Genomic DNA, 19,876 nt, shown 5'->3' on the forward strand with positions numbered 1-19,876 from the left:
AAACACTAAACTGAGCAAACCCAGGGAAGCTGGAGGCATCTCAGGGTCGCTGCCAGCCCGGGAGCTGGCGCTGAGAACAGTGAGGACATGGAGCTGCACGCTGTCCCTGAGCCACTCGGGCTCCAACACAGAGCAAGAACAGCCAGCAAATAACTAGTTAAGCCTGCAATTTCCAGCTGAGATGTCGAACAAGCCTCTGCCCTTGCCAGGAAAGCTCTTGCTCATGAGTATTTTCTAACATGTCAGTGGCGTCCGCAGCCCGAACTCCGAGGAGGTCGCAGCCCCCGCTGCCCACCGCCCCCGGGGCACGCACGTCCGCCCGCGGGCAGCGCCACGCGGTGCCCGGAACGAGCTCGGCTCCCGCAGCCCGGGCCGGGAGCGCCCGCCGCCGCCCACGGGCTCCCGGGAGCGGCGCACGGGGCCCGCGGAGGGCCGGGGCCGCTCCCCGCGGGCCGGGCACGGGCGCTCCCGGCCCCGGCCCCCCCGCGGCCGCGCGGTGGAGCGGCCCCGTGAAGGTGACCTTCACCGGGCCCGGGGCTCCCGCTCCGCCGGGACGGGCCCGCCCGGCCCCGGGGCGCCGCCTGACCCCGCGGCTCCCCCGGGCCCCGGCCCCGGCCCGGCCCCGCTGCGGCACGGCAGGGCACCCGGACCCGCGCGGCCCGGCCCCGCTGCGGCCTCCGGCCCCGGCAGCCGGCGCAGCCTCGGGGCTGCGGGAGCCTTCCCGGGGCGCGGCGGGGCCGCCGGGCCCCGGCACGACTCCGCCGCAGGAACGGAGCCCCCCGGGCCGCGGGAGCACGGCCCCGCTCGGGCCGCGCCCGGGCCGCTCCGCCGGGCTGTCCCCGGTAGGACGAGCCGCCCGAGCTGCCGGAACCGGCCCGGGTGCCCAGCGCGGCTCCGGCCCCGCTCCCGCAGACCCCCGCGACCTTTCCGGCGGGCTCCAAGAGCGCCGGCGGCGCAGAGGGAGCGGTGCGTTCGCACCGCTCGTTCGGGCATCCTCGGGACGGGCATCCCAGGCGCCGCAGCCCGGCCCGCGCCCCCGCCGCAGGCCCCGGCCCGGTTCCTTACCGGGGCGCTGCTGCGTGTCGGCGGGCCGGCTGGCGCGGGGTGCCGGGTGCTGCTGCTCGGCGCCCTGCGCGGCCGGCACGGCGGCCGGCGGCATCTCGCCCGCTCGGATGACCATGGGCCCGCCGAAGGACAGCGCCGTCCGCCCGCCCACGTGGTGCGGCCCCGCCGCCGCTACGGCGCCCGCCAGGGCCCAACCCCCGCGCGCCGGCAGCGCCTTAAAGGGGCCGCGCCCGCGGCCGCCGCGCCGGGCCCGGCCCGCTCGGCCCCGCTCGGCCCCGCTCGGCCCCGCGGGGTACGGCCGGGGAGACCCCCCCCAAACCCCGGGGAACGTCACCGGCCGCCTGCGTCCTTCCCGGAGGCCGCAAGGTCACCGTGCGGCACCGGGGGCCTCCGGGGTGACCCCGCGGCCGGGGAGCGGCGTGTGCCGGTCCCTGTGTGTGCCGGTTCCCGTGTCCCGTTCCCCGTGTCCCGTTCCCCGTGTGCCGGTCCCTGTGTGTGCCGGTTCCCGTGCTCCTGTCCCCGTGTCCGTTCCCCGTGTCCGTTCCCCGTGTGCCGGTCCCTGTGTGTGCCGGTTCCCGTGTCCCGTTCCCCGTGTCCCGTTCCCCGTGTCCGTTCCCCGTGTGCCGGTCCCGGCCGCCCCGCACACCGCGGGCCGGGCGGGCAGGCTCGGACAGCGGCTCGGGGCTGCCCCGCTCCGCGGCCCGGGCGCTCATGGAGCAGGAGAGAGCGGGGCAGGGACGGGACCCCCGGTCCCACTGCCGTGCCCTGGGCACGGACACCTCCCGCAGGGCAGGCTGCTCCAGCGGCCCTTGGCACCGAACAGGTTCCAGTTGTTAAACAGGAGTCTGCAGCCGCGGCGGGAAATGTCGGGAAAATCTTTAATTGTAACAAATAATGGTTGGTGATAGGAAAAAAAAAAACCAAACAAATAAACAAAACCCAAACCAAACAAAAACAACAACAAAAACATCAAAACCCCCAAGCAAAACAAAACAAAAATTCCAACCAAACAAATTTTCTTAAGAAAGGATGTCCTTTAACGTTTGATCTTTGTAACTTTCAAGCCTAACCAACAAGAAGGGATATTTAATCCATGAAACACATAGTAGCTAACAAGCAAGCTGTAAGTGATGTCCACGTGTTACAAAAACAAAGTTTAGGGCTTGACATGATTCAGTGATGTAAGAACTGGGGGATGAAGTTAGCATAGCTTGGGAGGAAGGATGTTACCACTAATGGACACAAAGAGTGCAGAATTTATGGGCCACAAGGACATTTGGCAAGACTCCCAAGATAAGGAATAACTAATAAAACTAACTCAGTGATTGTGCTGAAATCAGCTCCAAATGGGTAGAAGAGAATTCTGATGGGGGGGTATGTGGCCATCAACCCACAGACCACTGATGCTAGAAATCAACCGACCCAAAAAAAAGATAAAGACTAATCAGCATGGGAAGCAGGGAATCATTAACCAATAGAGAATACTAATTAATAAGAGGACTAAGTAATTGGTAGCCAATGAACACTAATTCCTTTGTTTTCTGAAATGTATCAATTGTTAAAAGTTTTGATAATTGCCATACATGTTAGGTGGAACAATCCCCCATGTACCCAGCGCTGAATAATGTCAACTTTCTAACCAAACTGATTGGAGACTTTATTTCCCATTTCTCCATGTCACTGTCCAATCTGGCCTTGAACACTTCCAAGAATGTGGGGACAGCCACAGCTCCTCTGGCCAACCTGTGCCAGGCCCTCCCCAGCCTCACAGGGAACGATTCCTTCCCGACATCCCATCTAACCCTGCCCTCTGGCAGTGGGAAGCCATTCCTCCTTGGCCTGGCACGCCAGATCCTCATTATGATCCCCCCATCTACCTGCAGGCCCCCTGTAAGAACTGGGGTGTCACTCTGAGGACTCCCCAGAGCTGTGGAAGAGCTCTGGGGGAGTGAGGTAGGAGCCAGTCCTGGGCCAGAGACAGAGATGCTTCTGCTTTGTGGCTGGAGGTCCTGCATTCCGGGGTAGGACAGTACCACGCTGCAGATTTCAGTCTCTTTATTAAGAAAAAGGTATATTACAACAACTTCTAAAGTACAGCTCCATACTCTAGTCTCTGGGTGTTAACACATTCTGAAAAGCACTTGGTTAAAAAGCAAAGTCAACATGAATATCATCCTGGCAAAAAACGGTGACATGTAGCAAAATGAACATTCAAATAAAGCAGAGCAGTGTCAAAGCTTTGGCATCTGTCCCTCTGTGGCGGTGCTCCCCAGCACGAGGCACAGGCATTTATTGTTCTCACTGAGCTTCGCAAACTCAGCCAAGGACAATATTTGTGCTCCAACGAAACCACAGCTGCTCTGGGACCAGGGGAGCTGAGACCAGAAGTGCTGCCCTCCTCATCTCTCTGCCAGAGCCCTCCCAGGCGTCCCAGCACAGCTCTGGCCAGGCAGAGGTGATGTCCCCACCCCACTGGGGTGACAGTGACCTTGAACCATACAGTCAGGGCTGGTGCTTGCGGGGCGAGGGGGCTGCAGCTCAGTGCTGTACCCACAGCCCCTGGGCAGAAAGGGTCTGCTGCTTCAGACATGCAAAGATCTGGGGCATTCCCAGAGCCTGATAGTCTAATTCCTGTGATAATTGCAACAACAGGAAAGGGGAGCTTTCTTGGAAGCTGCGAGATGACTGAAATCTATCGGGAAGAGCCAGGAGGCACAACCACACCCTGGCCAGGGAGGGCCAGGCACCGTTTGGGTGTGGGCTGGGTGCACTTCTCACACACCGGCAGCTTCCCCCCCCTGCTCCTGCCCGAAGGTGCGAGGAAGGGGAGGGTGAGATGAAGGGATTGGATGTGGTGGCAGTACCGAGTGTCACCCTCCGTGTCCTGCCCAGAGGCACCATCCCTTCATGGGGCTGAGACAGCAGCGTCCCTGCAGGGCCAGGGCTGGCAAGGAGGACACGGAGGCAGAAATGGGGCCCTGGGGAGCAAAGGGCAGCTCTGGCAGCGAGGTGCTTTGATCCTTGTGCTTTAACTGGCCGTGGTGTCTGGTGGCTCCTCCACAGCTGCTGTGCTCATCGATCCTGAGCTCCTGCTGCTCCCCCAGCCGGCACTGGCACTGCTGATCTTATCCACAGACCTCAGATACCTGCATGAGGCAACCCAGAGGCGCAAGGGAGTTCTCTCCCGTGCTGTTGGCAGCCAGGCGCCGACAGAGCAAGAGGGTGACAAGAACAGGCGTGCAGCGAGGCGGCTGCAGCGTCACTGCAGCCAGACTGGCTCATCAGGGCTGCTGGGACGTGAGGGCTGGTGCTCTAGGAAAGGCAGGATGGTGCAGCTTCATTGGGGCAGCAGGAGCCAGTTCACAAGGCTGTACACAAGGACTCTGAAAGGTTCACCTAACCCCCAGAAATGAAAGTCCCTTGTTGTGCTGCTGATTTACCTTCCTAGTGTGGAGAGCCTGGGGAGAACTTGGGAAAAGCAGAGCAATCCCTTCACACCGCTGGCTCCAGCCACTTCAGGCAGGATGTTTCTTGCTGTGTCACCGCCACCTCTCCTGGGCAGGCAGGAAAGAGCACCCCTCAGTCCCCCCAGAGCAGCCATCAGCTGGGCCATGAACCTGGCTTTGCCTGCCATAAGGCGATTCACAGAAAGCTTCCCCTGGGAAGCCAGCAGGGCCCGGCCCCAGTTCAGACTGTCTCAGCACACAGCCATGCAGCAGTGGGAAGGCTGGGAGCCTAGCGGGGATGGGAAGGACACGGCTGGGAGTGCTTAGATTAGCCCTAGCAAACACATTCAGAAAATATGGCTTTTTTAGCTAACAGGGTCAAGAAGAACTTCCTGACTAATCTGCCCAGGGTTAGAGTAAGTCCAGGGGAGCACGCACCCCGTTGCCAGGACTGGCTCTGCCACAGTGAGTGCATCTTCCCACACCCACTGCTCACCTCACACCTGCTGCAAGGTGCATTTGAGACATCACTTTCTCAGAAGGTGCATTTGAGACATCACTTTCTCAGATAGCATTAGGAAAAATAATGATGATAATAATAATATAATGATAACAATAAGGAAAAGAGATATTAGCAAACCAAACACATCAAACCCATACACACCTCTGCAGAGCTACAGAGAGAAAGGGGGTGCAGAGGAGAGGAGCCCGGCTGTTAGTCTGTAGACAGCTCTCAGCACGTGGTGGTTTACACACACAAGACGTTGTTTAACAACCGAGCGTTATTGCTATGCTTCCATTTCCAGTCTAATCATTAAGCTTTACAAGTCAACATCAAACACTGCCCGTTCCGTCGGTGTCGGCGGTGGCGCTCCTCAGTCTGTGCTCCCAGGTTGGAGCTGTGTGCGCCCTTTGGACTCCCAAGGAGTGCAGAGCACAGACTGAATGCACCTACAGGTCCCTGTTACACCTTACAGGCTAAGGGCTACCTTACAGTGCCAGGGGGGGAGTCTATGAGAGCCCCCTGCTCCAGGAGGGGAGGGCAGGCCCTGCCTGGGCCCCAGCGGCTCTCAGGCTCCCGGTGGCTCCAGCAGCCTTCTCAGTAAAAAATAGGAATACTGTCTTTTTGATTTTTTTTTTATCATTTTGATCTCTTTGATCATTTTATATAAATACAAAGATTAAAATAATTTATCTCAACATTATTTCTATTACAATCATACAGTGTTTTCCCTTCAAAACAAGTGCATGTATGTGTGTGTGTATATATATATATATATATAAGTGTATATATAGTATCTCTAGGGCTTCCCTCCCCCCTAAGAAAAGCAGCAGTGACTGAAGCAGGTACAGCACGCAAGAGCTGATCCTTCCTGCTCCAAGGCAAATGTGCCCAAGGAAAAGTGCAGGGCTCACCCTGACAACTCATTTCCAAGCACATGACATTGGCATGAAGGGGGGAACTGGCGTGCTCGCTCTCCATCCCTTTGGGAACCCCCCTCGCTGCAGGCGGCTCTGCCTGCCCGGCCCGGGGCTCCAGACCTGCCCAGCTGGGGAGGGACCAGCACGGGGGACCGGAATGAGATCAACTCCTTGAGCAAGCTGCTAATTACTGGTGGAGAGGAAAGGGCCCTGCAGCTCAGACAGGGTTGCTTCATTTACATACTAGGCACTACGGATGATGATTGCTAGGAAGGTATTTACACAGGAGAAGGATCATACTTCTCCCTACACTTTTCAATGCTCAGTCATAAACACCATGATCTCATGAAGAAGTTTGTAATAAAGATGCAACATACTGTGTGTGGCAAGCACATTTCTCTCTCTCTCAGGATTTTTTATTGAGGTGCACTGAGAGAAATGTGCTTACCACATACTGTGTCTATCAGGATTGTCTAGGAAGGATGGGAAGCAGCTGTGCACACCACAGCTGCAGCAACAGCACACAGGGACAGGCATCGCCTTTTTCACCCTACAAGAGGACAGATCCGCAGTAGAACCTCTCAGAACCTGAGAGAAACAGCAATTTCCAGAGGCCAATAGCACCTCACGGGCACAGCACTGCCGGGACTGTGACGCTGCAGCCCTGGGGCTGCTCCCCTCACAAACCTCCCCTCACTGCCGCCGTGGGTGGGTGGCAGCAGGGCCCAGCACACCCAGCTCACCCCGGGGCTGGGGCTGGGGCTGGGGCTGGCAGAGCCCGCCTGGGTCACCGTGCAGAGGGAAACAGGCAGGAAGCATTCTGCAGCCTTGCCGGGGAGCTCAGGGCTTTTCTCCCCCATGGAACTGCTCCCGGTGCTCAGAGCCCAGCGGGGCGCTACCAGAGCCCCCCGTGCTGCCCTGCACCTGCCGAACCTGTGCGGGCAACCTGGGCACGTGGAGCTCTGCAGCCACGGCCTGTGAGCACCCTGCCGGGCTCCCTGCAGCCTCCCTCGGCTCTGGCAGTCTGGGAGGAGAGCTGGGGGCCCATGGGGGCTCTGCAGCGCCGAGGCAGCAGCTCCAGATACCTCAGGGGCTGCAAACATCTCCCACTAGAGGTTTCGTGCTCCAGGAGCTGCACACCTCAGCCTGGCTTCAAGCCATGCTGCTGCCCGAGCACTGTGAGGGGGGCCCTGCCCAGCGTGGCTTTGCTGGGCTCTTTCCCAAACCCAGGGGTGTGTTTTGGACCATGGGAGCAGCTGGGGAGTCCCAAGCCTCAGGGGTGCCCTGGGAGAGCACGAGGGGTCTTGCCCTCCAAAGCCTGACTAGTCACATAACAGCCAGAGAAAAGGTACAAAAGCTGCTAATTTCTGCCCTGCTAGTGCAGCTCATATGCTTTGGGGTTTATTTTTACCAAAGAGCTGGTTGGTGACTGCTGCTGTCAATCTCATAAAGCATTTTAATAGAGTATATAAATATTGAACTACAAAAATAGACAGCTCTGACTGCGCGGGCACACTGAGGGTGAGTGCGGGCAGGCCAAGCCTCGCTAGACTATGAGGGTGATGTCTTTCAAGAGGTTTCAAACTGAATTGGAAGGAAATGGGGTCTGACCTCACCCTGCAGCTCCCTCCTGCCCGCACCAGCTGCGGAGGCAGTGAGGGTCCTGCGGGAGGCTGCTGCCCACCAGCCTGGCAGGGCGCTGGCTGCAGGCAGGGGCCGAGTCCCGGCTGGGCCAGCCGGGCTGGCAGCCCACATGCCAGGGCGAAACCTGCTCCTCGAGTCGCCCTGAGCAGCACAGGTCTGACAGCAGCGGAGCAGAGTGACCTTTGCCCCGCCTGGCCGCAGAGCCGTCCCCTCCTAGCGCTGTTTCACAACACCCAGGGAGTGATTGTAAAGCTGGCAGTGTGGTTGGAAATGGGGCGAGGCTGCCCCAGCGGGGCGAAGGCAGCTGCCTACGGCCGCTGTGCTGAGAGGGGTGGGAGGCCATGGGGGAGGACCGGGGGCCGCTCAGCCCTCAGCAGCAAGCCCAGGCCTGGCTGTGGATGTGACTGAGAACCAAAATGCTGGTGCCGAGGAGAGCCCTGTGCAGGGGGCACAGGGTGCAGCCCTGCTCCAGCAGCACGTGGAGCCCGGCTGCAGCGGCCGAGGAGCCACGGAGCGTGCAGCAGGACTGCCAGTCTCGGCACTTCTCCAGCTGCCTTGTTCCGAGTCCTGCGTGTGAACGTGATTGAGGGGAAATCCGTGCTGGAGACAGCCAAACCGCTGCACAGGGGAGCGTGGGACAGGGCCTGGCCAGCACAGCAGCACTGTCCTTGCGGAAGGGGATCCCTCCGTCACCCACACGGTCGACCTCGTGCAGCTGCCTGCGTCCTGGAGAACCTTCCTGGCGATGTCCTGGGCCCTCTCCAGTGCCCGGTGCCGGTGATGCCGGGGCTGGAGGCCGGGCTGGGCTCATCCCGCGCCGCCGAGCCATGTGCTGCACAGCCTGCTGCTGCTGCACGCCCACTCCCAGCACCCCGGGCCAGGGAAAGCAACCCGGCACCCACCGAGGGCAGCAGCAGCACCAGGAAAAATCTCATTTCAAAAATGCTTCCTCTTCTTTCTTTCTTCTCTTTTTTCCTCGCAAGCTCCGGACAGGCGCTCGGACGCGTCCCCTTCCCAGCCCGGGTGCTGGATGCTGCCCGGTCCCGCAGCATTGCCGGTAACATCCCCGGCTCAGACCTTTCGGGCAGAGGGGACCCTCCCTGGCTGCCGCTGGGTGGGAGGCGCGGGCAGGGCTCCGCTTTCGGCCGCCCCTTCCGCTCCACCGAGGGCACGGGGGAAAGAGCCTCGGCCCGCGCCCGCCCCGGTGCCGCCGCGCTCCGGCCTTGCCGGGCCGGTCGGGCCGCGCCGTCCCCTCGCCGCCTACTCCTGGGCCCGGGGGGCACCGTGGGCACCGGACCCCTGCCTCTTGCCGGGCTCGCCCTTGGCCGACCTGGCCCTGGCCGCCGGCTCCTGCCGGGGGTGCCGCTGGCCCCGGGCGGCCGCGGCGGCGGCGGCCGAGGCGCGGGGCTGGCCCGGGGGCTCCGGCGGCGGGCGCTGCGGGCCGTGCGGCCGCGGCGTGTACAGGAACAGGGCCGGGTCGGGCATGGCGTCGTGCTCCTCCTGCGCGGGGTCCCTGGGCCGGCCGCCGTCCCCGGGCGGGCGCCGGGCGGGCGGCCTGTGGCCGCGGCGCCGGGGCCGACCCTCGGCCGGGGGCTGCTCGGGGGGCGGCCGCCCGCCCGCCCGGGGGCCCGGCAGCCGCTGCGCCGTGGCGTGCAGCTGCAGCGAGAGGTAGGCGGCCGCCTCCGTCTGCTTCTGCAGCTCGGTGTCGAGGATGGTGACGCGGTGGCTCCGGCGCTTCAGCTCCTCCAGGAACCGGCGCTCCTTGCTGCGGAGGCTGGAGCGCAGCGCGGCCACCAGCGTCTCCTTGTGCTGCAGCTCCTTGCGCAGCTCCAGGTTGTCCTTCTCCTTCTCCTGCAGCTGGGCCTCCATCGCCCGGCACTTCTCCTCCAGCTCGCGGTCCAGGACATCTGTGGGTCAAGGCACAGAGGGGTCAGGAAGGGGAGCGGGGCTCAGCCCCACTGCTTCATGCAGTCCCGGCATGGACGTGGCTGCTGACCGCTCCGTGGTGCCAGCATCTCCCGGCAGTGCCATCGAGGCTGCTTGGGTGCTTCTTGAAGTCGGGAAAGAGCTCCCTGTGAGCTGCCCGAGCACGGGCTCACTGCCAGCGCAGGCACAGGAGCCCCAGCACCGGCTGCTGGCGCGGTGCCGTGTGTAACACCCAAATGTGGGGTGACAGCAAAAGGCAGTTTCAGTGGAGGATGTTGTTGCCATGGAACCTGCTGCCTCTACCTTGCTGCAGTTTAAAAATTTCCCTAGGTAAGTAGTTTTTCACCCTAAAAGTGACTTTGAATGTGTGCAGAGGGTGTGGGGGAGCACACGGGCTGGAAGAGAAAAGGAATTGGTGCAGGGAAACCATCAGCCCAACTTTGGAGGGACTTTTGGCCTCAAGCCTGGGACTCCAAAGCCTAGTCAGTCAGGATGGAGATGCTAATCCACGATTACAGAGGAATTGGGCTGCGCTCAGCAGGGAAGGAGCCTCCATCCTGGGATAAGGGAGCGAGTTCTAGGGAATGCTGTCCTGGGGCAGGGTGGCCAGGCAGCTTGGGGAGTTTGCAGCTTGGGGTTCAAGGGCCAAGCCCAGTGGGCAGCAGGAGGGCTGAGGAGTCCTGACCCCAGCCCTGGCTGCCTGCTCCAGCACCCAGCCCTTGGCAGGGTGCAGGCTGGCACCTGCCCGTGCTCCCTGGCCTGCCCAGGCCTGCTCCCATCCTCTGCAATAATCTGCTTTTTATAATGTGATTGGCAGCTGCTTACAGCCTCAGCTCCTCAGTGTTTCTGCAGCTTTATAATGAGGTCTTAGGGAGGCGGTTGCAGGCAGTAATTATTGCATGAATGGCATTAGGAGAGCAATCATTTGATGGCATCGTAAATGAGGTGCTGCCCCATAAATGTGCCAAAGTGTAGCTCTAAAAGGCTGAAGGATGGGCAGACACCATGGGTGAGACTCGCTGCATTGTGTCTGGTGACACCCCGATGGCACCTGGTGGGTGGGGCACCAGGCCCTCAGCCAGGAAAGCCCAGGGGTGCAGAGAAGGGACCCCTGGCTGCACGGAAGGGGCTGGGAGTTTGGAATTCCCATGGAGCCAGCCATGGCACTGTGTCAGGGTCCCTGCTGGCCCCAGTGAGAGCAGCCCACACCCACCCTGGGACTGCCTGCCCTGGCACTGAGGACAGAGCACAGGCCGGGGCTCCGTGCCAGGCACCGTGCCCAGGCAGCGCCAGGGAGGAGTTTCAGTTTCATCTGTGGGACAGAGGAAGGAGAGGAGCCAGGCTGCTCCCAGAGCAGCCTCTGCCGGCCGCGGGGCTCCCGGGCATCACCAGCAGTTACTGGGCTGCCAGCAGGCTGTGCACGCTGCCTTCCCAGTCCTGCCCTCGGCCCCACTGCCCCCTCAGGCAAGGTCCCTGTCCCTTCCCTGCAGCCCTGATAGGCCCCTCTGGCCGCAGGCTCTTCTGCACCCACACCTGCTCCCCCTTACCTTGTGCCCAAAGCTGTGCTCTTACCTTGTTGGCGGGCCTCCAGCTCTTTCATTTCCAGGTCATGGGTGAGCTCTGGAAGAGAAATCCAGCAGGACTGAGGAGGAGCATCCCACCCATTCTGTTCTCCCCAGGTCTTCCTCTGCTCCCTTTGGGCCACTGGACATCACTGTGGCTGCAGTGCTATCTCTGCCCAGCCTTCATGGGAGTGTGGCCATCTTGGAGCACTAGCCACAGGCTGAGCAAAAATAGGCAATTCTGGCAATTTATATGTTATTAAGCAGCCTCATGGATGAGACATTGTCCGCAGGATGCTCTGCTCCTCTGACAATGCCTTTCCTTTTTCTAAAAGAATTGCTGAACCATTTTTCAGTGCTGTAAACCAAGAAAAGAGCAGAGCAATGGATTCAAAATAGACCAAAGGGTAAGCTGCCACCCAAAGCATTTCAAAATTTACTGCTCCAGGCTGATCGCTGCCGCCGCATGTGACGCAAGCGGGGACGGCCTCTTCCCAGCATTATGTGCCTGCAGAAGGATGCTGCCCTGCTCCAGGGCAACCTGGAACTTCCAAATCCCTTCCAAATCTCAGCAGCTGCAGCACCCACCTGCCTGCTCAGCCCCAACATGCTGCCTCCTCTCTGCTGCCCTTTGCCTGCTCGCTGTCCAGCCCCAGGCTACAGCACCACGTCACAAAGGGCAGCTCAGGGACGTTCTGGAGTTCACTTTACCCTGCACTCTTACAGACAGTCCCTTTTGAATTAATTATCACAGCCCACCCAACCACTAACAGCCCTGAGCAGAGGAAGAGGGCGATAGCAGCAGCATTCAGCTGTTTGGGGGCTATTTTTTCCACTGAAAATGAGTTCAAATGGTTAATCTTTGCCCTACATTTTGCTTTTAATCTGCTTTTGTGTTGACTCTAATCCCATCACTGACATCCTCGTCTCAGGCTGCTCTGCCTGTCTGTCTTGGAAAAGAAATCTGTAGTGAGAAGGCAGAAGTACCTGAGACCATAATGCAGTTTCTGGAAAGCGTTCAGCACTCTCGACTGCCCCGGTGGGAATCAGTGGCCATTGTGCTATTTTTCTGAAGCTAAAATAATAGGTTTGGAGTCTCAGCTATATTTCAAATAAAAACCAAAGCAGTTGCCTGTTTCCAAAGACATCATCCTGCTGAGCAAGTGCAGGGATGATGCACAGCCTGGGGTCCCAGTTTCTGTGCTGGAGCCAGGGGGCTGGTGCTGGTCTGCTTCAGTACCATCCCCATGACCCCTGAGGGGCAGCTGAGAACCACCTCTGTGGGAGGGAGAGCCTTTCCCACAGGGATACCTCAGAAAGACCAAGGGGATAGTGAAAGAGCCAGAAACAACAGTGCCAGGGCAGCAGGCAAGGCTCCACAGGGCCACATTGAGGAAAAACTGACTTAAAGACTCTACTCTCCTCCTGCAAACAGCCCCCCAGATAATGACACTCAAATGTCAGGGAAGTCTCCTTAAAACTGCCCAGGGGTTGCCTGGCAGTCCTGGCAGAACCACACACCTCACCCAGGAGGGCAGGACCCCTCGGGTCAGATATGGCTGTCCTTGGGTCACACTGGGAAGGAGAGATCATCTGTGCAGTGGGCTAATTTCAGCCCATGGGGACAGATCCCCCAAGTTTGATTTAGGCAGGAGAACCCCACTGTCTTGCCTGCCTAAAGAGGCCATAGATGAAACCATTAAAACAATGAAACAGAACGGCAAAAGCTCATAAAGGATGGGGGGAAATAGCCAATTTTATCAGTGCAGACATTTCTTTGTTTCCCAGGAACCTGGGAGAATGAGAGGCTGGAAGACAAGGAATAATTAGCTATGGCTGAATTATTGATGAGAGCAGCAGCACAAGTTGGAATGAGTTCCAGTGGTGGCAGAAGGCTGAGCAGCCATCACTGCTGCAGGGGTGGCTGGAGGGCAGTGTGGCACTGCTGCAGCGGGGCTGTGGGGGCAGCTGCGCCCTGCACCAGTGGAGGAGGGGGCAGCCCTGCACAGCCAGGCAGGGCCCCGAGCCTCGCGCTGCAGCCTGGCACTCGCCCACTCTGCGTCCTGCCGAGCGCCCGTGTGAGCACCCCGGGCTGCCAGCAGGAGCTCTGCTGCCCGAGGAGCTCCGGGAGCACTCGGCTCCCCCGCACCGGGGCCGCCCCAGCGCTCACCTGAGCAGTGCTTCTGCAAGCGGAGGATCTCCAGGTGCAGGTCATGGAGCAGCTCCATCTGCTCCTTCTTCAGGAAAGCGATGTGCCGCTGCACACTCTGGATCTGGTGCTCCAGGGACACGGTCTCCATCGCAACCAAATTCACAGTCCAGGCCTGCAGGGAGTGGAGGTGGCTGGTGATCAAACAGCAGTGTGCTGGGCTTGCAAGCCCCAGCCCCAGAGCCCTGGGGAGGGGCAGAGCCCCTCACAGAGGTGCAGGGTGCTGCCTCCTCTCCTCAACCCTCTCCACGGGGACTGTGGCTGTGGGCAAAGCAGCCCTGCCCAGCTGATGCCCGGGGAATGGCCTCAGCCCTCTCACCTTCCAGTGCCTCTGGGGCCAGCTCCTGGCCTGCCTGCTCTGAGACTGCACAGGCAGAAAATCCTGCTGCATGAACCCTGGCACCACAGCACGCCTGTCTGTTCTGAATTTGGCCCTAGGAAATACTTTATCACTGAGTAGGATGCATCTGGGACAGGATTGCTCCTCGTTGTCCCCAGGTGGGAGTTGCACAAGAGACGATTTTGGCTCTCACTTGACAAGCCCCGCATTACACAGCAGCAACTGCAGCACATGAAAAATACAATATGCTCTGTCTAACCCGATCAGCATTGCATGGCTAGGAGAGTCATGTTGCCTTCCAGGAGAAGGAACATCTTCCCTGGTAATTTGCCTGGCAGACAAGAGCTGCTGGCAGGCTGTGCCAGGCAGCCGAGCTGGGCTGGGGGTCCATGCCCACGTCATCGATGGCTGCAGCAAAGCAACTGCAAAAGCTGCCCACCTGTGCTGCTGCACAGAGAGATAAAAATATCCCCTGAAAGAACCCTTTATGCCAGCAAATACCATTTTGTGGTGTGTGGAATCTGTGCTTGCTCCCTACACACAGCCCAGAAGGAGGGAAGCTGCAGCAAATCAAGGTAACCTGGCAGAGTGGCTGGACTCAATGACCTGAGAGGTTTTTCCAACCTAAATGATTCTATGGGGAGATGCTGTGCCACAAGCCTGAGGGATGGAGTCCATCATCCTGGCCCTGGGCAGCTGCTTCCCACATCTGACTCCGGTTTTCCCTCTACAGAAACTGCAGAACCACTGTGGCTCACTGTTCCAGCACCCCTGGCATGGTCATACACAGGGCATTTTGCAATTCCTGCAGCCAGAATGCATTTAAGATCAATCCCTCAGTAAGTGGTCTTGGCAGTGCCCCAAGGTCAAAGCTTTGTTCCAGCCAAAGGCTCTGTAGATTTGTGACAACACTACAGTCAGGTCTCCACGTTCCTGTATTTGATGAGGTGGGGGGTGCAGGCTGGTTGGGGAGAGCTGAGCACCCAGCCTGGTGGTAAAGAAATGATCCAAAGTGCATTGTCCTCTAGTTGTCCTTATGGAAAGTGTCAAACCCAGCTGTGCCAGGGGGCTGGGGCTGGCTGGGCCATCCTCCTTGGAAGGCCACACGTCCTGATGCCAGTGCAAGAGTTATGGGAGTTACCTGGCATCTGCCAGAGACCAGGAATGCAAACTACACCATGGGTACATCCTCCTGCCAGCCCTGGCCGTGGTGGGCTGAGCTTCTTGATGGGAGTTGTGTTCCTCATCTCAGGAAACATTAGAAAGTAGGTTGGCCAAAGCCCAGGGGACACATACTGCTATTTTCAAGCACTTTGTTCTGTCTAGTAGAAATGTCTTTAGTAGGAATGGCTGCAAATTTTCCATTGATCTTTCCCTTCTCCCCTTAAGTAGGAAATTGCTCTTTTTTTTTTTTTTTTTTTTTTTTTTTTTTTTTTTTTTTTTTAACCAATGAAAATATTTTCCTTTAAAAATAGTTGATAGATTTCAAGCTGCAAAAAAAGTCAAGAAAAAAAAATCTGGAATTGAGATCTGTTTGTTGTGTCTGATTTGGAAGCTAAGAGCCTTCATAATTTACCTGTGCATGCGGGAAGAGAAGTCTGTCTCCAGAACTGCAATGGGAAATCCTTAGTGGGTTTGAATCAGCTTTGCCTGTCCAACATGACTTTCATGTTTTCTCTTGAGGAGCAGCTCTCAGCTTGTGGCAGGAACATCTGAAGCCCCACATGAGGGAGCGAGCACCTTGTTTTGTTTTGCCATGAACCTCCCACCAGTACTGGAGTACATGGAGCAAGGCAGGGGTGGGACACAGAGGCAAGCAGGGCAGGAGGTGCCTTCACTGGAAATGAAGACAGTGCTGGAAACAGTCGTGCTGTTGCCCAAGAGCAGTGAGGGGAAGAGCTCTCCAGGGATTCCAGGGACCCGAGGCTGCTTCTGTTCAGCATTTGCAGCCCCATGGGAGGGCCATGCTGTCCCCTCTGCAGGTCACACAGCTCTGCCTCACAGGTGATGATGCAAGAGCCAGAGCTGTTAAGGAAGACGCAATCTCATCCTGAGGCTTCAGTAACATCAGTGTTGGAGTGTCCCTAACTTTACCAGAGGGCAGTAGATGAACATTTGCATCACTGAGGCAGTGTCCACCTTTTACCCCAAAGGAGTTCAGAACCAAACTCTCAACAGCTGGTATCCTCCCTCTAATGCTTCTGAAGGCAAGAGGGATTGCAGGAGCATCCTGAGCCTTTAGTTTGATGTGTGCCTTGTGTCATTTCACACAGTTTGATCCTGGGCAGTGTTGGGAGTTAATAAGGATTAGCTGCTGCTGCTGGCTGATTTAACACTTCCAGGGTCACCGCAGCTCCCAGCTGGCAACACCAAAACTCCCTGTGCCGAGGCCTTCAGAACACCCACAGTGGTGATGACCAAAAGCCTGTGCAGTGAACCATGGCAGGAACTTTCACCCTGTGCCACAGACACGAGAGCCAAAGCATGATGAGTGGGGCTGTCCTTCCCACTGGCTCCTCCTGCCCCAGCTGGGTGAGCGTGGCTCCCAAAGGGATGGTTGTACTGCAGCGAAGAGGGACACTGTTTGGGGCCCCCTCTGATCCCTCCCTCGCTGCTGTAGCTGTGACTTCTCCTTTCCAGACTAGTTCTAAGATGCCAAGGCAACTGGTGGTGGAAGCTCTCACAGTGACCGTGTACTCTGTGATTTTGATGAGTTATGTATGAGGTTACAAACTTAGAAAACAATGTGATTCATAATGAAAGCCAAGAGTAAGTGATAGTAGTCCTCTTTAGTTTGAAGGATGCTCTGCGTCCTTGTGTGCTTCTGAGAGTTCTACATGGGCACAGCAGCAAAAGGAGGCAGCAGTCAGCTGAGCAGTGTGGTTTGCCCCTGTTCAGAGGTGACACCTACAGCCTGAGCTGGCCCCTGCTCTGTGCAGAGCTCTGGCTAAACAGTTCTCTCCAGCTTTGGGGACTGGACATCCATGGGGCTTTGCTACACCACCGAGAGCTTTCCAGGAATGAGGTTCCCTTGCTGATGCCCCAAGATTTTGAGCACAGAACTGATGAGGCGGCACTGGGCCCTCCAATTCCCCACGTGGAGTGACCATGAGCATGGTCTCGACTGCTGAGCCTTCCTGTGCACCTGCCTGTAAATCACATTTTTTCCCGCACTTCTTGTGCTTTCACTGTGCAACCATGACCTTTGACACAAGCATATTGGGAGCCCTGATCTCAGCTGCTTCTTTCAAAGTGCTGGTGGAAAACCCCAGTGAGATTTACCATTTCATCCCAATTTATCAAATTCTTATTTCATAAACCAAAATGACTGAAGCAACCTCTTGGAGCATTCAGTTGCAAGTCTACCAAGAGCTGATTTCCTTTGCACAGACAGGTTGATTGAGAGTTTGCTTCCAGGGCAAAACTCTGCTTAAGTCTGCTGTTCAATGTAAATCAGAATCCCAAAACTTTGACCCAAGAAAAACCTTCCATCCCAATGATGCATCTGAAAGGGAGATTCAGTATGCAATATGCAGTATTGCATATCCACGTACCTCTGTACACACACCCTCACACCACGGTCTGGCCCTTATCTGTGATTATTATTCCCCATAAATGGTAAATTAGCTGGGAGTCAGAGGGCATGAGGTTTGCAGGAACAGGTCGATAATTTGTCCTGCTGTGGCTGCCAGCAGCCCCTTCTCCATCACATTAAAACATACGCAGGAATAAACACTGATAGACGCTAGAAATCCATAGCGCTTGGTATTTACAGCTCAAAGAATATAAGCTGCAGCAGTGCCACTAAGCTAGTGTATCTTTAAATGTAGGGAAATCAGGCAAGCAGGAAGCTCAGAAACTTGCAGAAGGTCACAGAGGCAGTGGCAATGCCAGGAATAGAAACCAGAGGTGAAATCCCGGCCTTGGAAAAGTCAGTGGGAAACCTTCCCTGATCTCAGCAGAGGCAGCATTACACTTGGAGTGCTGTTTGCTATTCATTATCTGTCAGTATCTATTTACAGATAAAATCAATACAGATGGTGATTATAAATTATTGTTTCTTGCAATTCTCTGAGCACAACCGCCTGAGGAAAAGCCCCAGTGACGCTTGTCAAGAGGCTGCGGAGGCTGAAGGCAAGTCCGTGCTTTCTCCTCCCGGCTCCGAGGGAATTCGCTATGGATCCAGCTCTGCTCCGGGAGCGGAACCGGGCCATCGCCGCCGCTCCGGGCCAGTCCTCCTCCCCGGCGGGGGAAGCCGCGGTGCCGCCCGGACGCTGGGGCTCGGCAGCGGCACTGCCCGGTCCCGGCGCCGCGCTCCGCAGCGGCCGGCGCGGGCGGCAGAGCCCGGAGCGCTCGGGGGGGCCGCGGGGACAGACCGGCGGCACGGAGGGCGGCACAGGCGCTGCGGCGGGGTCACGCACCGGGAGAAGCAACTTCTAGAACGGGCACGGCGGGGCTGCGGGCAACTTCTGCGGGGCCGCCCCGCCGCCCGGGGACCCCCGCCCGGCCCGCAGCCCGGCCCGCAGCCCCCGGCCCGCGCCCCCGGCCCGCCCCGCGGCCCCGCGGCCGGTGCCTTACCTGGGGGGAGCGGCGGGGCCCCAAGGGGCGCCCGCTGGGCGTCATGGGGCGGCGGGGCCGGGGCCGGGGCCGGGCCGGGGCCGCGCCGGCTCCCGCGCTGCCCGCGCTGCCTGCGGCGGCCCCGCCTCGCCCGGCCCGGCCCCGCCGCCCGTAAACAGGCGGCAACGTGACCGGAACTGGGGAGCTCCGCCGGGCGGGCGGCCGCGGGCGCTCACCCTGCCCCGGGGCCGCGCCGCGCCCAGCCGCTGCCGGGGGAGCCGCATCGGGGCTGCGGCGCCGCTCCCCGGGACCCTCGGTGAAGCGGGGCTCACCCCCCCGGGGCCCTCGGGACCCCGCTCCCGCTCCCCTGGACCCTCGCTGCGGCTGGGTCCCGCTCCTGGCGGGGTCTCGGGGTCCCGCTGCCCGGGACCTTCGGGGCGGCCGCGGTTCCGCTCCCCGCCGCTCCCCGCCGCTGTCCGCGGTGCTGAAGCCCGAGGCCGAAGCGGCCCCGGAGGGTCCCGCGGCCGCCGCCCGCTCAGCCCCGGGCGCGGAGACCCCCGAGCAGCCCCGGGAGGTCAGAGCGGGGGGCTCTGTGTCTGTGGGGAAGGCTGCGGCGGTGTGTCCCGGCAGTGTCACCGCCACTCGGGGGGGTGCGAGTCAAACGGGGCCGGTACTGGCTGCAGCCGGGAAACCGGTCGCTCAAACCAGCGGAGCTGTGATCAGAGAGATGGTGAGAAAAACTTGTTTACTCAAGTGGTTACTGATTTTTCATGCCTTTTGTTTGTGGTGCCCAGACCAGCTGGGGCTTCACGCTCAAGGATGACTCAATCCTTTGCGCCTCTGTTCGGCAGGGAGGCTGGGATGCGGTGGCCTGTTCCATGCTGCACGGCGGCGACGGCACAGGAAAATGGTAGCGTCCTCCCGTCAGCTGACAGTCTGCTGATTCCCGTTCCCTTAAACCCAAATGTGCCTAGAAAGTGCCGTGCTCCTGCTCTGATGCTGAATTGTGCTGCCGTCTCCCTGTTAAAACTGCTGCAATCCTGCTTATCCCCGTGTGCAGCCAGCACACAGAGGAGTTGCAGGGGAGCTCACAGAGTGTGGTCTGTGGTATCATTCTGCCATCCCACATCCTTCCCTCCCCTTGAATGCTTCCAGGCCCTGAGTGAGTGTTGGTGCTCCACAGATCCAGCGAGGGTGTGCTGTGGCCAATGGACTGGCCTGTGCCTGCAGCAAAGCACGTGCTCCAGGTGTGATACCGAAGGTTTGTGACACCTCAGCACAGTAACGGCCAAGGACTGGGCCCTCACCTGATGCACAGTGGTGGGGTCCAGCCTGGCTTGTTGTTTCTGGTCGTTGAGAAAGGCTGGGCTTGGTGTTAGGGCTTATCTATGGAGAGTAAGTTTAGTTCACACAGAGAAAGAAATCATTGAATCAGGAGAAAAGATGAGCCGTGTGGTCTGAAGGTCTGCACGTGCACACACAAGAAGCTCATCTGCAATAAGTTATTCAGACAGAACAACGGAGAGCTTCAGGGCCTCCCAATGCTCACCCAGTCATGCCAACTCCTACACGGGCCTCCTCTAAAATTGTGTTCTCTGAAAAATGAGTTCTTCTTGAAACAAAAAATTGTTAAGGGGTCGTAGATGCCTGTGTGAAGGGGGAGAATGCAGCCTTTCTTGTTCAGAGCAGCACTGTCTCATGTGGA

At 58.7% G+C, this 19,876-nt stretch overlaps 2 protein-coding genes across 2 annotated transcripts in view; both read right to left on the minus strand.

Annotated features, from left to right (window-relative positions):
- CLUH (clustered mitochondria homolog) overlaps positions 1–1,180 on the minus strand; it is a 32,757-nt gene extending 31,577 nt beyond the window's left edge. Inside the window, exon 1 of the mRNA XM_053995465.1 lies at positions 1,066–1,180. Coding sequence (XP_053851440.1) covers positions 1,066–1,180 — 115 coding nt within the window. The remainder of the gene's footprint in view (positions 1–1,065) is intronic.
- Positions 1,181–1,924: 744 nt separating this feature from the next.
- CCDC92B (coiled-coil domain containing 92B) lies at positions 1,925–18,266 on the minus strand. The gene is made up of 4 exons (XM_053995737.1): positions 18,193–18,266; positions 13,236–13,389; positions 11,076–11,123; positions 1,925–9,484 (listed from the first exon to the last, which is right to left on the minus strand). The coding sequence occupies exons 1-4, from the start codon at positions 18,235–18,237 to the stop codon at positions 8,838–8,840; spliced, it is 894 nt and encodes a 297-aa protein (XP_053851712.1). The 5' UTR covers positions 18,238–18,266; the 3' UTR covers positions 1,925–8,837.
- Between the last annotated feature and the right edge of the window lie 1,610 nt (positions 18,267–19,876).

This window comes from Vidua macroura, chromosome 20, assembly GCF_024509145.1.
Source record: "Vidua macroura isolate BioBank_ID:100142 chromosome 20, ASM2450914v1, whole genome shotgun sequence".
NCBI lineage: Eukaryota > Metazoa > Chordata > Aves > Passeriformes > Viduidae > Vidua > Vidua macroura.

What these genes read in the sequence shown, in the direction of transcription:
- CCDC92B (XM_053995737.1), bottom strand. Translation starts at nt 18,237, where the DNA reads ATGACGCCCAGCGGGCGCCCCTTGGGGCCCCGCCGCTCCCCCCAG. An exon ending in CTTGCAGAAGCACTGCTCAG is followed by an intron (nt 11,124 to 13,235) that starts GTGAGCGCTGGG and finishes TTTCTCTTCCAG; the next exon opens with AGCTCACCCATGACCTGGAA. An exon ending in GCTGGAGGCCCGCCAACAAG is followed by an intron (nt 9,485 to 11,075) that starts GTAAGAGCACAG and finishes CTTGACCCACAG; the next exon opens with ATGTCCTGGACCGCGAGCTG.